This window comes from Camelus ferus, chromosome 26 (genome assembly GCF_009834535.1).
Source record: "Camelus ferus isolate YT-003-E chromosome 26, BCGSAC_Cfer_1.0, whole genome shotgun sequence".
NCBI lineage: Eukaryota > Metazoa > Chordata > Mammalia > Artiodactyla > Camelidae > Camelus > Camelus ferus.
In genome coordinates, this window is record NC_045721.1 from 2,583,352 (window position 1) to 2,599,729 (window position 16,378).

A 16,378-nucleotide genomic window follows, 5' to 3' on the forward strand; every position below is an offset into this window, starting at 1 on the left:
TCAACTCAGTTGAAAGTCTACTTCTAGGAACTCTAGAACCTTAATAATCATCAACACTGTACTGAGGGTAAATCCGAAGCACTAAAATACTTGAAATAACATGCTACCCTCTGCCGCGATTCAGCATTACTAGGATCTGCACTGAGTTTCTTCCAGAAGACATGACCCACCCACACTCTCTACCCCCTCTGGCAGGTTTACCAAGGTTCCTTTATACAGAAGGGTGAGCTGATCGTGGGACTCAGTCATCCAAAAGCACCAGTATTATGTACTGCATGGACGATCAGACAGATTTAATCATCTTTATGAAGATTATCTAGTAAAATATAAAAACGGCTGGTAAGACCTCAAAAGGAAATGTAGACACACACACAAAAATATATATGTATGTACTATTCAACACAACTACAAAATATGAATGCATAATGCCAAGTCTGAAAGGTAATACATACAAAAAAATTTTAAGGTGCTGTAAGCTGTGAGACATGAATGAATGTTTAAAATTCTTTCACATCATATTATTTGTCTAGTAATCTATTGCTGTGTAACAAAGCACCCCATAATTCAGCGGCTTAGAATACCACTACCATTTATTTTGCTCATGAATCTGCAGATTGCATGAGGTCTGGCATCAGCTGGATGGTCAAAGGCAGGGGCTGGACTCCTCCGAATGCCTGCTCACTCCAAGTGCAGCAGCTGACGCTAGCTGTCACAGCCCGCTGCGACCGTGAGCTGGGACACGTGGCGGCCAGTTCCAGGACCAAGTATCCAGGGTCAGAGAGAAGGTTTATTGCCGTTTTTACCTAACCTCGCATGTCACCCAGCGTCATGTGCATCACATCCTGTTTGTTAGAGACAAGTCACTAAGGCAGGTCCCCTTTCCTGCGACGGTCAATCAGACTCCACCTTCTGATGGTAGATGTTAGAACCACTTGGGGAGTTTTCTAAAAATGCCCACCCAAACCACTTAAATCAGAATTTGTGGGGAGATTCTAGTGCTCCCAGGTAAGTTCTTTTAAAATGCTCCCCAGAACGATTCAGATATGTAGTTAGGAGGAGACCCAGGGAATTCCAACAATCTCTGAGCTTCCTTCCAACTGCAAAATTACATACAGCACCCCAATTCAGGAATGGATGAAGAGGATCAAGATGCAAAATAGAAGTCTCTTCTTTATTAAAAAAAAAACCCACAAGTTTAGGTGTATTTTAGATGTACACACGGATACACAGATGTAAACTTCGCAAGATCTAAAACCAGCCTGGCCCAAGCCTGTCCTGATGCATGAGATGGTTATGTAAATAGGTACTCTGTGCCGCCTGGTTGCATGACTGAATAAATATAATGCAAATCCTCCTTTAAAAAAAGACAGTTTGACCAAATCTAACTTGTATCTAATACTACGCTAATAAAACTAGCATTCAGTTCTTAACGTCCATCCAGATCAACTGAGAGCAAAAACCCTTCCCAGAGGATGAGAAAGGACCAGACACTCCTGCAGAACCACCCTGGGCCCTGTGCTGGGATACATCAGTGCTCTCCAGCCCACCTCCTTATCCCAGCTTATAGCCAAGTTGTAATTATCCAGGAAGCTCCACAGGACAGGAGCCACAGGACACCCAGGGCCCTGGGTGCCTCACACACACCTTTAGGAAACAAAAGGTGCAAATCTAGTTCTTAAAATTTGAAACCTTGAGATCACAAATGGGTACACACACACACACACACCCTTTCCATTACCACTTCTAAATGACTGGGCCCCAAACCAGTGATCTTCAAGATACGGTCAGCAGAGTATCTGATGGCTCAAGATTACCTGTCCCATGAATTAGCCCAACAAGACGCATTCAATGAATTTTCCACTGTATCACTATAATCTACATTAAAAGTCACAAGAATGTACATTTGAAAATACAGTCATGAAGATTTAATAGACTATGCATGCTATTAATTGGGAGGACATTTTCAAAATGGAGTAGGCAATATACGTGGATTCCAAGCCTTCTGTTCCACCCAAAGTGACTCAAATTTTTAAAATTTAGCTACTACAGAAGAACTCTGATCTGATATGTTTTTAAAATAAGGCTTTCTGGGAGGATATGGCCAAGTGGCAGAGTGCGTGCTTAGCAGGCATGAGGCCCGAGGTTCAATTCCCAGTACCTTCATTTAAATAAATAAATAAATAAGTAAATAAATAAATAAATAAATAAATAAATAAACACAAGGCTTTCCATAGGTCTCCGAATTAGTCACTTGCTTACAGACTTGAACAGCAGCTAGCCAGCACTCATTGTTGCCTCCGGGAAGTTTACCAGCTCTTCCAGGGACTCTAGACTGGTGTACGTTTTCCAGTGGCAAAAGGGCACAGTAGTTCCATGGTCACAGGTACCCTGGATTCTACTGAAGATTTTCTTGGACTGAGATTTCAGGAAATTACATTTCCTGATTAATTGAAATGAATACTATGCGTTAGTGAAGAAGCCAGTCCGAAGACTGACTGGACTACCGCTCCTCACACTTGAATGTGCTCCTGGATCTTGCTGGCATGCGGACCCGAATTCAGCAGTCTGGAGTGGGCCCAAGACCTCCACTTCTAACCAGTCTTAGGTGACACACACTGAATGTGTCACTGTCACCGAGCACTGAGTAGCAAGACGATCCCAGAGACCGTAAGTCGTGCTCAGAAACCTTGTTACTGAACACAGGTTCTCCAACAAGTGCAAGGACACCACAGGGGCGTCACGGACAGCAGCCTGAGGGTGAAACACCCCACGCAAGTCCACCGATGGGTGGATGGATCAGCAAATGATGGAAAAGACACACAGCGGAATATCATTCAGCCAAAAAAAAAAGCAACCCCAAAATGCTGAAACATGTGACCAAGTTAGGCTAAACGGAAGGAGATAGTCACAAATGAGCACATTTTATATAATTCCACTAATATGAAATATCCAAAAAAGATAAATCTAGAGACAGAACACAGACTTGTGGTTGCCAGGGGGCGAGGGAGGGAAACGGAGCCAGGAGGGGTACTGCTTAATGAGTATGGGGTCACCTTTGAGAGGGCCAAACGTGCTGTGGAACTACAGAGAGACAGGGGTGGTTGTACACTGTGAATACAGGAAATGCCACTGAATTCTTCCCTTGAAAATGGTTAATTTTATGTTATGTTATGTAATTTCACCTGGATTTTTTAAATACAAAAGATCATATTCTTACATGAATATTAAACACCAAAACTCAAAGCTCATTAATATACATAAAAAATATTTCCCACTGTAACGCAGCACTTCATATAGCTCACTTCGCGTTTCTGAGTCACTATTTCTTCATTGATAAGATATGGATATCCTTTCTGTCCAAGGCAGAACTATCAGGAACCAATGGCAAATGAATGAAATTTTTCTGAACCATAAGACACTATAGGAACAAATAAAACTGTATCATTTTTACTATTAAGAGTGCATTTCTCAAATTATACATGGTCTCAGCTCAGATCACCAGAAAGTGATCCGGTGACTACTGAAAACAGATATTGCTAATAAATTACCAAATCTCTAAACAGATATTTAAAGGCTTGTGGCCCAGATCAACTTCCAGGAAATATCCCTTCTCACCCATTTCCTTAGCACTGTGACCAGTTCTGCTCAGCAATCTAATTCCTTCCTTAAGTTCTGACATATGTTAAGAAATATATTCTTCCTCTCCTCCATCCTTAAGAAAATAAAACCATTCATCAAAGGCCCTTTTCTGTTCATCCTTTCTGTCTGCAATGCCAGAACCTGTTTAGGATAAGCACGTCTTATAGAGAGAAAAGACTCTCCCTACTGACCAGTGATGGACTCTGTGACGCAGCAGCTCTGAGTTGACATAAGAAGAGGGGGCGTCCGGCAGTGACTTTCTCTTTAATTGTAAGCCCCCCCTTTGAAATTAACAGGCAAGATGTGGAGTCACAGAATAGGTTCCTTTGCTCAGACAAACTGAACAAATACTTCGGCTCAAAAAGACTGCTGAAGGCTCTCACAAGCACATGTTTAGTTACTCTTTCGACGCAAAGTGCCACTTCCCATCTCCTTTCTCCCCCCTCCCCCCGACAGAGAGGTGACAATCACCCAGACAAGAACAACTCCTGCTGCTGACTGCACTTGTCCCCTCCTCCGGGAAGCCACCATTTGTAAACGGCATACTCACTGCGAAGATCTTTAACAGGGTTTTCATGTAGAGCTTTCGGATACCAAAGGAGACTCCAAAGACGGCGGGTACGATGATAAAGACGAGGAGGAGGGTGAAGAGGACGGTCAGGGAGATGCCCAGGAGGTTGACAATCAGGCTGTCAAAAGGCAGCAACAGGAACATGGTGCACGATGCAGGCAAGGCCAGCGCCCTCCTCCCCACGAACAAAGCCCAGCCTCAGATGGTCCTCGTGGACAGTGGCAGCTGGGGGAGGGACGCCAACTCCATTCCAAAGTTCACATCACTCAACCACGACCCCGGAGCAGAGAGCTTGGGAGTGGAATGACAGCAAAAGAGGCCACCAAGGGCCCAAGACCGTTGGCTCGCCCCAGTAGAGAGGGGCCGTGCGCGGACAAGGCAGATCAACCTTCAGCACCAGCATCCAAGTCCGGGCTGGGCGTCTGGGCGAGTGAGCGGCAAGGGCGCGGTCTCTGCTCGGCGACCCTACGTGGCTCCCAGAAGTTTTCCTTTCTTCCCTGCCCCAGAGCATTTAGCAGATAAATCTGTCCTGAAGATCCGTCATTGCCAGAACTACCAAGAAGAGTTCAGCTCGGTGCCAGAAAAGTCCTGGCAACCCCCGTGGAGGGGGGTGACCACTGGCACTTCACACAGAAGGCTCGTCAATGTCAATACGCAGAAATTAAATAACTGTTTTCCTTAAAACTCCTTCATAAGCTCAAAACTGTGTTCAATGTGGAGAGTTCACCTCTGGCCCCATCCTTCCTCTAGAGGGGCTCCTGGCACGTGCGGCTTCCAGGACCCTCCTGCCCGGGGGAGCTACAGTCTCCGCCGGGAGGACACGGATGCTGGCCCCAAATGTCGCATGCCGCCCGCGGTGACTGTAATTCCAGACACTTCTGGCACTGGTTTCCTCTGGATCCTCTTCTCCCTCAGGCCCCCTTCTCAGCGGTGACCTGGGCTCTGGGCAAGAGGCTCCTCACATGCTGCCAAAGCTGGAGGTGGAGACAAAAGCACCATTAGTCAAACAAACCCGGAGGAGAGGCGGCCACCCGTGTTTGGGCGGGGGCGGGGGACGTGTCACTCTGCCCTCTTAGCTCAAAACTACCTTGAACAATAAATTAAAATTCCTGCACGCCAGGCCCACTCTACAGAACTTGTGAGAGACAAATCTGGACTCACGCGTCAGAATTTGGTGCTCTGAGTCGAAGGTACAGACGTGCTCCATCATTTTTATCGACTGGCCAAACTGATAGCACCTGCCAGATTTCTAAGGCCATCCCAGCAGAGGTTCAGGAAATTAGATGTATTTCTGAGACTTAATCAGTTCAATTCCCTGGGTCACTGTATTCCTTAAACCTGTCCAACTCCAGCCTAATCTCAGGGCCACCCCTCTGTGCCCCTCTTCCATCCATATTCCCCTTGGCCAGCCCCCGTCGGGGAAAGAGGCAGCAAGACCCCTCTGTCCCACTGGACAGCTGCTGTCACACAGGCCAAGGTGACCCTGAGTCCCATGGACCCAAGGTGACCGACACGAGGGTCACTCTGACTTCCCATGCCAGAGTTTACAACTCCTTTCTTTGGATCACAATCAGCTGAGAATTCCCAAGGTTACTCTGGGTTCATGTCCCCAAAACATGAGAGAACACATTTAACAATAAAGTGATTTCTTCACCTAGTTCAGAGGCTGGCACACCAGGCCTACAGGCCAAATCTGGGCCAGTTTTTATAAGGTTCGTGACCTAGGAATGGTTTCTACATCTTTAAAGAATTGTTCCAAAAAAAAGAAAAAGAAAAAAAAAGAATAACACATGACAGAGACCATGGCTTGCAAAGCCTACACTATTTACTATCTGACCCTTTACAGCCAGTCTGCTGAAACCTGACCCGACTGCTCCCGCCTCCCTTGGAGGCAGGGAACGTCCCCTCGATGTCCTCCACCCCTGCGTCCCTGGCGCTCTTGGTAATGAGTGCCAGACTGCAGAACACTGAACAGTAACTAGCCAGACGAGTTACGTGGCCAACAGTAAACAATCCTGTGAATTCTTAGAAGTAGAGAAAAAGCCAGCAAACCGCGGTTATCACGGAGCCTCGAGGGACTGGTGACTTAAGGCCCCTTAACAGACTCTGATCTCTGCAAATTTGGGGTAAACGCTCACGTCAGGACTCAATCACACCAGAATTTCTATATAAATGCTCAGGAAGGGGAGGACACCCCTCTGCCTCAAGTAAATCTAACTGTGACTCCTTAAGCACAAGGCAGGGGAAGCCAACAGCTCAGGACAATAGTTACTCCTTCTAATTTCCTCAACTTTCAGCCAAATTCACTGAGAGTCATTTGGACCAAAGTTCCCCCAAGAGCCCAAATGGTCCCGAGAAAAACGAAAGAACCAACTAGTTCTGAACCTTTCAGGAGGGAAGATGGCTTCATCCTAGGAACGTGACAGCCCCCTTGAAACTAACAAAACTTGCAACCCACTGAATGGCAGATCTGGGCCCCCCACAGCCCACTTCCCAGGGCTCCCCAGTTCCCAGGGGTGACTAGATCATTCAACGGATATTCACTGGGCACAAACTATGTGCCACGCTCCGTGGTAGGCACTAGGCACCAAGCGCTGACCAGACAGGCCCAGAGACAAGCACTGAACAAGTAAACGGACACGAAGTCCTGATTTCACACTTTGATGACTGTCAACAAGAGAGTCCTGGACGGGAAAGCAGAGGGAAGAGACAAATTTAAATCGGGCCATCTACACCAGTTCTGGCCCCATCACCAAGCAGGGACTCGTGACGCCCAGTTACAGAATGAAACGCTTCGGCTCAGGCAGCTCTTTGTGACCCTGTGACACAGCCTACAGGTCAGGAGACCATACCTACGACCAGAGTATGTCCAGAGGGATGCCACATACCAACTCCAGGAAAGGAAGATACGTCATTGCCTCGGAGGCCAGGCTTAGACTCCCCGCGATAACACATTCTTATAGCGCACTAAGCACCATCAGTCACATAACAGATCTCAGTAAATGGTACGTATTATCACTTCATTCTGATCAGAAGAAACCCAGAGCAGTGTCCTCAGTTCTAAGGACCAAACTTTAAGAGGCCTAGACAGAGAGGAAGGCATCTCAAGTATGTCACAAAACCCACAAATCAAAAGCTACTACGTGGTGCCTAGCAAGCACTCGGTGCTTCGTAAAAGGTTAGCTGTGAAGCGGAGAAATCTGAATTAAAACTAGAGTGAGATGGCAAAAAGCACTTTTTTTAATAAACCTCCCTATGGGTGAAAATACCCTCCGAGCCTGCGGGCTGGAATGTACAATGGTACGACCTCTCTGTGGAACAGTTCAGCTGTAAATCCACACACCCTCAGGGCCAGAAATCCTACTTCTAAAAACTGATCCTAGAGATAAACTGGAACAGTAGTTCTCAACCAGGGCTGATTTTTGTTTTTTAGCTCCTTGGGGAACACTGGGTAATGCATGCAGATGTTTTTGGTTGTTAAAACTTGGGGTGGGGGTGCTCCCGGCAGCCAGCGCGGAGGACAGGGAGGCCACTAAACCTGCTAAGATGCACAGGCCACCTCCTCCCACAGGGAATTACCTGGCCCCAAATGTCAACAGTGCGGGAGGTCGAGAAACCCTCACCCCGCTGAAGCACAGTCAGAATGATGTCTGTGCACGGTTACTGACTGCAACACTGTCTGCAACGTCAAAAGAAACACCCAAGTCCACTAACAGAGGCTGTAATGGAATACTAGTCATCTGTTAAAAAAAATTAAACAAGAGACACTGACACATCTACATACTTGCTGACAAGAAACAATCTCCCACTTTTCGGGAGAGACCACTGCCCTAGGCGTGCGGTGCCTGCGATCACTTAGGTTCCAAAGAACTTGACTCGGGGAGAGAAGAGGAGACTCACCTGACTTTGTAGTTAACACTTAATGCTTTGGGGTCCTTTGTTTGGCAGGGAGAGTTGGTAAAGTGAATAATACACTATTTTTGGAAGCTAAGCTTGGACAGTTTGAAAATCTTGGGCAGTGTTTACCCCTGGAACTGTACCTTAAAAACCAGCAGAGTAACATAATATTCTGTTGTCCAGGGGCCCACTGAAGTTTTTAAGAAAGTCCAGGAGACACTTCAGTGTGGGCAGGTCTGTTAAGACAGCATAGCCTCTTGACCTGGGAGGCCCTGAGACTGTTCCAGGTTTCCTGTAAGTTGGAAACTTGTCATAGTAACACTAACACATTGCTTGGCCTTTTTTTTTTAACCATTCTGAAGTCAACTGGATTTTGTAACCATGAATGGAAAGCAGCTGCCTATGAGAACCTAGATGTCTTATTAAAGAGATTCATGTCAGTTTCTGATGTATTCATAAATTATAATAAAGATGATTATATATATTAAAAAAAAAAAAAAAGAGAGAGAAACAATCTCCCAGTCAGATGCAGAACAGTGTCCACAGTAAACATCAGCTCTGAGGGAGGGAGGAAAAGGACAAATATCCGGTTTCTATGTGTACTTTGACTGATCCCTATTTCTGGAAAGGTACACAGGAGACTGGCTACAAGGAGCTGCCTCGAGGAACAGAAGGGAGGGGGTCACTTTATCTTTTCGGTACTTTTAAAACTGTATTTATCATTCTGAATAGGAAATAGTCTCATGATTCAAAAATCAAAAGAAACACATCAGGGTTTGAATCCTGACTTTACCACTTAACTAGCAGTGTGAGTGTGACTTTGGGTAAATTACTTAATCTCTTTAAGCTTCTGTTCAAAAACACATACTAAAAAGACTGTTTAAATGATGAGATAATCGATGTAAGGCACTTTTCACAGTGCTTACAACAAGGTTAATGTGCAAAGTGCACTATTATTATTACTATTCTAAGTTCCTGTTATTGTGAAGGAGAAGAGGCACTTGAAGGCATTTGCCAATAAGTTATGACACTACACTGGTAAGAAATCTGTTTTCAACACCACTTCTGCCCCCACGCTGTTTACAAGCCCTACCCAGGATGGCTGGTGCAAACCTGGACTTCGTCAGTCAGTCACTGAGAATTCTAATCCAAGCTCTTTAAATGGCTCAAATTATTGAGCCCTGGAAGAGTTAAATGACTGAGACAAGTCACCAAATTGGCCAGTAACAGAGGCAGAACTAGAACTCAGATCTGATCCGCAGTCTAGTGGCCGTTCTGCAAGCCAGGCTGGCCTCTCATTTGCTCTGGGGTGGGTTACCCTTCGGAGGACAGCCATTCATTTTCCCTAGTCTCCTCTGCCAGGTCATAGACCCCTCAAATGCCCCCATTCTGATGTGATGCTAAATAAACACACCTCATGAAGGCGGTGTGTACTGGGGTGACTTTAATGTCCAGTGTACGGAGCAGAGGAGTATAAGAAATCTGCTTGCGAAGGACACTACTGCTTAGGAGGAATGCGTATGTTTCCAGTGAGATGTGGCAGCCCAGAGCTGCCTGGGGAAGTGAACCTGACTGCTGAAAATCCAGGGGCACACTTGGAGCTAACAGCAATCCTGGATAAAACAAATGGCCCAAGACAAAGCCAGGCCACCACAGGCCACAGGATAATGCAACCCACTAGGTTCTTAAGACGACAGGAATATGGTCAGTTTCAGGGTCTGGGTCTTAACTACAGTCATTCTGCCCTCAAGTCCTTTCTCCTTGCCTAGAAAGGCCTAATGTGAGTTGGACTTGGGTAATACGGAACGTAGCACCAAATTCAACCTAAAGCAACATAATTTGCAAAGCTGGAAAAGAAAAAAAAAAAGAAAGAAAAAGGGACCAAGATAAAGGATTGATGCTCCAGGGCCATCTGTCTGAGAAAGGACAGCTTGATTTGCTGGGGCTGTAAGCCCCAGGATGGTTCATTACCCAACCTGAACCCTGCTCTGCGCTCAATTTCAAAATCAGTGCTTTTACATTTGAGTGTTGCGTGTGCAACCGGAAGCAACTTTCTGGTCTTTTTCAAAAACGTATATCTGGTTTATTTTACTCGCCATAATTACTCTAAGATTCGTTCATGCCGCTGCACAATCCCTGCTGCTGCTGAGCTGAACCCCCGAGGTAGAATCTGCCACAGTTTCTCCAGCCACTCACCTACTGATGACATTGGGGTCGGTCCAGTCTGGGACTTTTACAGATAAAGCCGCTATCTCCGAGCCCTGTTCCAGCATACACTTCCACTTCTCCTGGGGAAAATACCTAGGCGTGGGATGAGGGAGGTGTGTGTTTAACTCTTTATGAAACTGCCAAACGGGTTTCTGAACTGGTTGTACCATCTTGCATTGATCCCCAGTTGTGCCTGGAAGTTCCATTTTGCTCTACAGCCTCACCAATACTTGACACGCTGTCTTTTTAATTTCAGACGTGCTAATGGCTGAAAGATTTTAACTTCTCTGTCCCTCACAACCAATGATATTAAGCCTCTTTTCACGAGCTTATTTGCCATCTCTGTATCTCCTCTGGTGAAGTGCTCAAATCTTTTGCCTGTTTTCTATTATTTTATTTTTGAGCTCTGTTACTAGCCATTTTTAAAAAGCTCCCCCCCCCCAATGACTAAGCAGTCTTGTTTAAGATGAGAAAGTGTTTTATCACAAAGGCACAAAATTTGTGAAACATCAGACTTCTTTGTTCAGCTTGCCACAAACTTGAAACAAACCCTAACTGTGCAAAGAAAAATCACTGAAACAAGAAAGAAAAAAACCAATGATCCAAACCACAAACCCCACTGTAACCTCAGAACCGAGTATCACCAAGAACATTACATGTTCCTTCATCCCCATGTTCAAAGGCCAGTGGTTCTGTGCTGTCCAACAAGGCAGCCGCTAAGCCCACGTGACTCTTGAGCACTTGAAATGCCGCTCGTCCAAACTGAAATGTGCTGTAAATGTAAAACAGACACTGGAATTTCAATGAGTCAGTGCGGAAAAAAAAATGAATGCAAAAAACAAGGTCCTATTGTATAGCACAGGGAACTATATTCAATACTTCATAATGGTCAATAATGAAAAAAGAATGTGAAAAGGAATATATATATGTAAAATATGTATATGTAAATATATATGTAAAAATGAATCACTATGAAATTAACCAGAAATTAACACCAGAAAGAAATTAATGCAACATTGTAAATCGACTGTACTTCAATTAAAAAAAAGAATGTAAAAGATCTCAATAATGTGTACATTAGTTGAAGTGCTATTCTGGATAATCTGGGTTAAGCAAAATACATTATTAAATTTACAACAGTTTCTTTTAATTTTTTTAAGTGGCTACTACAAAATTTTAAAAATTACATTGGCTGGTATTATGTTTCTACATACATTTACAGCACGCTTCACAAACTTTTTGGTGGGGAGGTAATTATATCTATGTATTTATTTACTATTAATTAATTACTTTTTTAAATGGAGGGACTGGGGATTGAATCCAGGACCTCAAGCATGTTGAGCACGCGCTCCGCCACTGCGTTAAACTTAAACCCCCCTTCCCCTGAGCTAATAGGAGGCTCACTCCAAACACACGAACAACTATTCTGCAAGACAAAATAAAACGAGCATCCAAAGACAGCAGCCAAGCTTCTGTGGCTGGATGGCCTGTTTGCCCATGGATGTGTTTTAAAGGCGAGAGTACCTTAAAGGAGTTAGGAAAAACTCCAAGCGCTTGTAACGTTCCTCCTCATCCTAAAACTCTGTGCCCTTAGAAAGCATTCATCATGCGACTGGAAGTGTTACCATGCAGGGAACTGGTAGCATGCGGACAGGTCCTCCCCATGAATGAAATGCCACAGGAAGGGGTAAATGACATGCCATAGTAATGAACCTCTAGTCTACCTGAAGAAACAGTTCTGCAGCGCAGCTCAAGCTTTACCAGGACCAAATATTCTTCCGCAAAAGAGATTTTTAACATAGAAAGTAACCTATGATGCGCGCACAAATCAGAGATGTGGCTTATTCTTTAGCAGAAACCAGTGAGCAAGTCAGGCTAGAATCCTGGCGGACTAAGTAACCACAGCACTCCTTCTGACATGACAAACACAAAATCCACAATCCCGCCACACGCATGTCTTCAGGGGTAATGATTTTCCAAGACACCCAGAAGCTGCTCATGTTAGCCACATTTCCACACTGGATGTGGAGGGCAACTGCCACATTTAGGTCACAAACTCACAAAAGGGAAGTCCATCCTGAAAGTAAATCTATAAACAATTATGCGTACCAGAGACACTGAACTTACTAGCAAACTCAAAGTCTATATGCGAGGGCTCCCTTGCTCACCGCATCCCCTGGAGGCAGACTATCCCTATTTTAAGGGTAAGAAAACAGGTACAAGGACAAGTACAGAATTTACCTGTCTTTCTTGAGATAAGGAAACTTAAGAGCAGAAAGCATAATAGCAAATGCAGACCATGGGTTTCTCTAAAAAAATAAAAGCCCAGGAGAGGGGAGGATATATAGCTCAATGGTAGAGCACATGCTTAGCAAGCACAAGGTCCTGGGTTCAATCCCCAGTCCCTCCATTAAAATAAATAAGGAAACAAATAAACCTAATTACCCCCCCCCCAAAAAAATGAGCTTTTTTTAAAAAAAGAAAAAAAAAAGTCCAGGATTCTTAACTTCTCATGGCAAGGAAGGATGTTTTATGGGAGGCTGCTACTGTTCTCTCTGCCACCAAGACCAAAACATCAGGGGTGCAATCCAAAGAACCATTCCAGTTTCCCTTAGGAACCCCTTATTAAACAGCTGTGAATGTATTTCAATCTTTGAAAGCTTGCCTTTAGTCTCAGTTTGGTATTCCTCTTCTAAGGTCGGCATTTTCCTGTGTTTCCTAAATGCTCTGATGAGAACGCCTTGGTTTGTCCCAGATCTAGCTTAAGAAAAATTTAAGGCCTCTCCCCTAGTTTTATTCCTTCGGAATTTGGTGGAAAGGTTCCTATTTACCCACCCAGACCCCTCACTGCAAGAGTTTTCAGTCATGGCCCTTCCAAGCATTTCTTTCCCGAAGGAAATGAACCACAGGCAAGCTGCACTGTGCAGGAGAAAGAATAGATGCGGAGCTGGGAGATGTCCTTTCCAGCCTCGGTTCCACCTCTAATTCCCTGATGATCTGGACAAGTCACTGAACCTCTGTGGACCTTGTGTCAAAAATGACAAAGTTAGACCAGATGATCTGAAAGTTCTCATCCACACTTTATGTTGTAACCTGTCCTCCAAGCAGCCTGATCATGTGATATCCTTTTCTGGTCCTTCTTCAACGCTTTTATGTGTTTCTGAGTTGAAGGGCGTATAATGGTAGACAATGTCCCAATAAAGCACGTTATGACTTCATTCCATAGTAAGATTTTTATTTTGAATCTCAAGCTACTTTTGACATCAAAGATTTATCTCAGAGGCATTGGGGGGTGGGGAAGGGATGAGACCCGGTGAGCCATAGATTAGTTATTTATGGAGGCTAGGTAATGGGTACATATTGGTTCACTATTCTATCTACTTTTCTATGTCTGAAATTCTCCATAATACAAGGCTGAAAAAAAAATCATTGTCAAAGTGAGAAAGGAATGCCGAACTGGCATTAAAACATGTCTCTTTTCTACAGTCTCTGGCATAATGATAATTGCTTTTCACACCACTTCTCTTGGGTTGAGATACAATCTACAAGCCATGAAACTAAGCAGGGGTACTCAGGGTTCGGCCAAAATTAAGGACAACGAACCAGGAAGGAAATTCTTCAACTGATCTCAAGAAAGTTATCAACGGTAAGATACACGGCACAGAGGCCATGAGCAGTGAGGCACTGTGATCTAGTACAGCGTGGAACTTGCTTCCAGCGCTACAGGGTACGTTTCATACAGTTATTTTCCCTAACTTTTCAACTGCAAAAGTTAAAGGCCTATGTGAATCCGAAAGTGAGGAAATAAACAAGACCCCCTGATGGGAGGATGCTTCGCAAGGCATGAAATCAGAACGGAAAGGCAAGGGATTTCGCGGCTTCAGACATCCTTAAGAAAGCAAAATGGGGCTCCTTGGGAGAACGAGAGAGGAAAACGTGCATCCCAGGGAAGCCAGAGAACCTAAGCAATTCAGGGGAAGGCGCCTGCCAGCGATCTCTGACACAGGCTGCGCTCCCCGACGCTCGGAGGGCGAGCCGCGGGGACGGGACTCGGGAGGATCCGACGGGAGAGGGAACGGCCTCCGGGCGCGGGCGGAGGGCGCGGCAGGGTCGCGCGCGGGCCGCTCCACCGCGCAGGGGCGGCACGTTCCGGCGCCGGGAAACCCCAGGCAGCGCCAGTGGTGCCTCCGGGCGCCCGGGCGACACAGGGAGGGTGTCCCCGGACCATAGCCCTCGCGGGCCGCGAGGCCCCGAACCCCAGCTCCGCCCCCGGCTCCCCCACGGCCAGTGACCTTCAGGCAGGGGCCGGCCGGGTCGTACTCACCGACCGAGAGGCTCCGAGGCGCCAAATCCCTCCGCGGACCGTTCCTCCCGCCCTCGCCGCCGCCGCTGCCGGCCGAGGCGTGCGTAGGGACGTGCGCGCGCCCGCCCTTTGTCTACGCCGCTTTGACGTGACCCTCGCGTCCCATCCCCTCCCTCCCGCCGTTTAACCTCACGCCCCGCACTCTCGCGCCGGCGCGCGCAGGGCAGGGCCGGGAGGGTGCCTGGGGGCGGGGCCGGGAGGGGCCAGGGGCGGGGCCCTGGGTAGATGAGCAGACGGGGCGCCGATCGGTGGGCTGAGCAGGCGGGTAGGCGGGGAGACGGGGCACTAAGGGGCGGGGCTATGGGAAGGCGGGGCTCCTGGGAGACAGGCAGACGGGACCCCAAGTGGTGGGCCCGGGAGGCGGGTCGCCGAGGGGCGGGGCGTCGTGGGGCGGGCCGGGAAGGCGGGGCGCCAAGGGGCGGGGCGCCGCGTCACTAGCACCAGGTGGGCGCGCTCGGGACCCGCCGAGCCGCCCCCTGGCGGGCAAGAACTGCTGCCCCGGCCGGGCCAGCTGCTGCAGAGACCAGTATTGTGCGCCCTGGGTTTCCTGCTCCTCGCCTGGCGCGTCTCTGAGACTCCTGCTCTGAAAAGGGGAGCACTTCCTAAAGAGGGGTCTCCAGGCCTCTGAGCTGCGCGGGGGCCGAATACTGTCTAGGGCCCTCAGGGTACACAGACAGGGTGAAATCAGCCCTGATGAGCAATCAGACTTCCCTATGAAGAGGAAGCCGGTAAGAAATGGGTTAATATAATTCCCTTAGGCTCCCAAGTTTGGTTTGCAAAGGTCAGTGATTTGGGCACATCTCTGAGGAATACAAATGGGAGAGAGAAAATGAGCAAGTAATGCTTGAGGAGTTAGACACAATTCTACAATTTAAGAATTATTCACCAGACTTGGGATGTAAGCCCAGGTTACACTCTCAGGTAGCTCTGAGGCACCGTTCTGAAGAGGTAAGGGAGGAACCAGAATATGCAGGAATTTTTGCAAACAAACAAACAAACAAAACAAAACACCAGGTAGTTGAACATCAAAAGACTAGTGCTAATTAAAGACAAAATAGACATCTCAAGTTAATGAATTTAGCTTTTCTAGATTTGGGAAGATGCAAGAGTCTGGACTTAATGAAATTATTCCTTTGATATGCACCTTAACTATCCAGGGCCAGTATCCTGTTTTCCTCCAATCTGAATCCCCTTAGGGTGCACCGTAGTGGGTGACTGGGGTGGCTGGGGTTGCTGTGGTGGCTGATGCTTTGATGGCGGCAACATCTTTTGTTTACTGATATGGCAGGTGAAATTCTTTGTCCACACAAAGCAGGGTTATCTGTAAAGAAGGTCTGTTGCCTTCTCTATAGATAAACAGTAAATTCCTTGTCTCTTGTGAATTAGACTTTCAGATTCTGGGTAAGGATATTTTCACATTTCAGAATGAAAGTACTCTTGTACTACAAAAACTATACGAGTAATTTTTAAAACCTGATGAAGGATAGTCCATTAAGAGCCAGGGATCATAGTCCTCAGTGAGAAATTTAGTAACCTCCCATGATATCCTAACTGAGCTCATTTCCCTAAATACACCTGTACGATCAACAAGTTTGCTGTGTTTGTGTGTGTGTGTGTGTGTGCGCGCGTGCCACACGGTACTGTGAACCGGGAAGATACTCCTTTTAAAAGATAAAAGATTCCTTCCCCTAGTAGTATAA

At 46.5% G+C, this 16,378-nt stretch overlaps 1 protein-coding gene across 1 annotated transcript in view; it reads right to left on the reverse strand.

Moving 5' to 3' along the window:
* The window catches only part of GPAT4 (glycerol-3-phosphate acyltransferase 4), a 28,257-nt gene extending 13,460 nt beyond the window's left edge, over positions 1 to 14,797 (reverse strand). Inside the window, exons 1-2 of the mRNA XM_032468805.1 lie at positions 14,640 to 14,797; positions 4,190 to 5,184 (exon numbers count right to left, since the gene is read on the reverse strand). Coding sequence (XP_032324696.1) covers positions 4,190 to 4,354 — 165 coding nt within the window. The 5' untranslated portion in view covers positions 4,355 to 5,184; positions 14,640 to 14,797. The remainder of the gene's footprint in view (positions 1 to 4,189; positions 5,185 to 14,639) is intronic.
* Between the last annotated feature and the right edge of the window lie 1,581 nt (positions 14,798 to 16,378).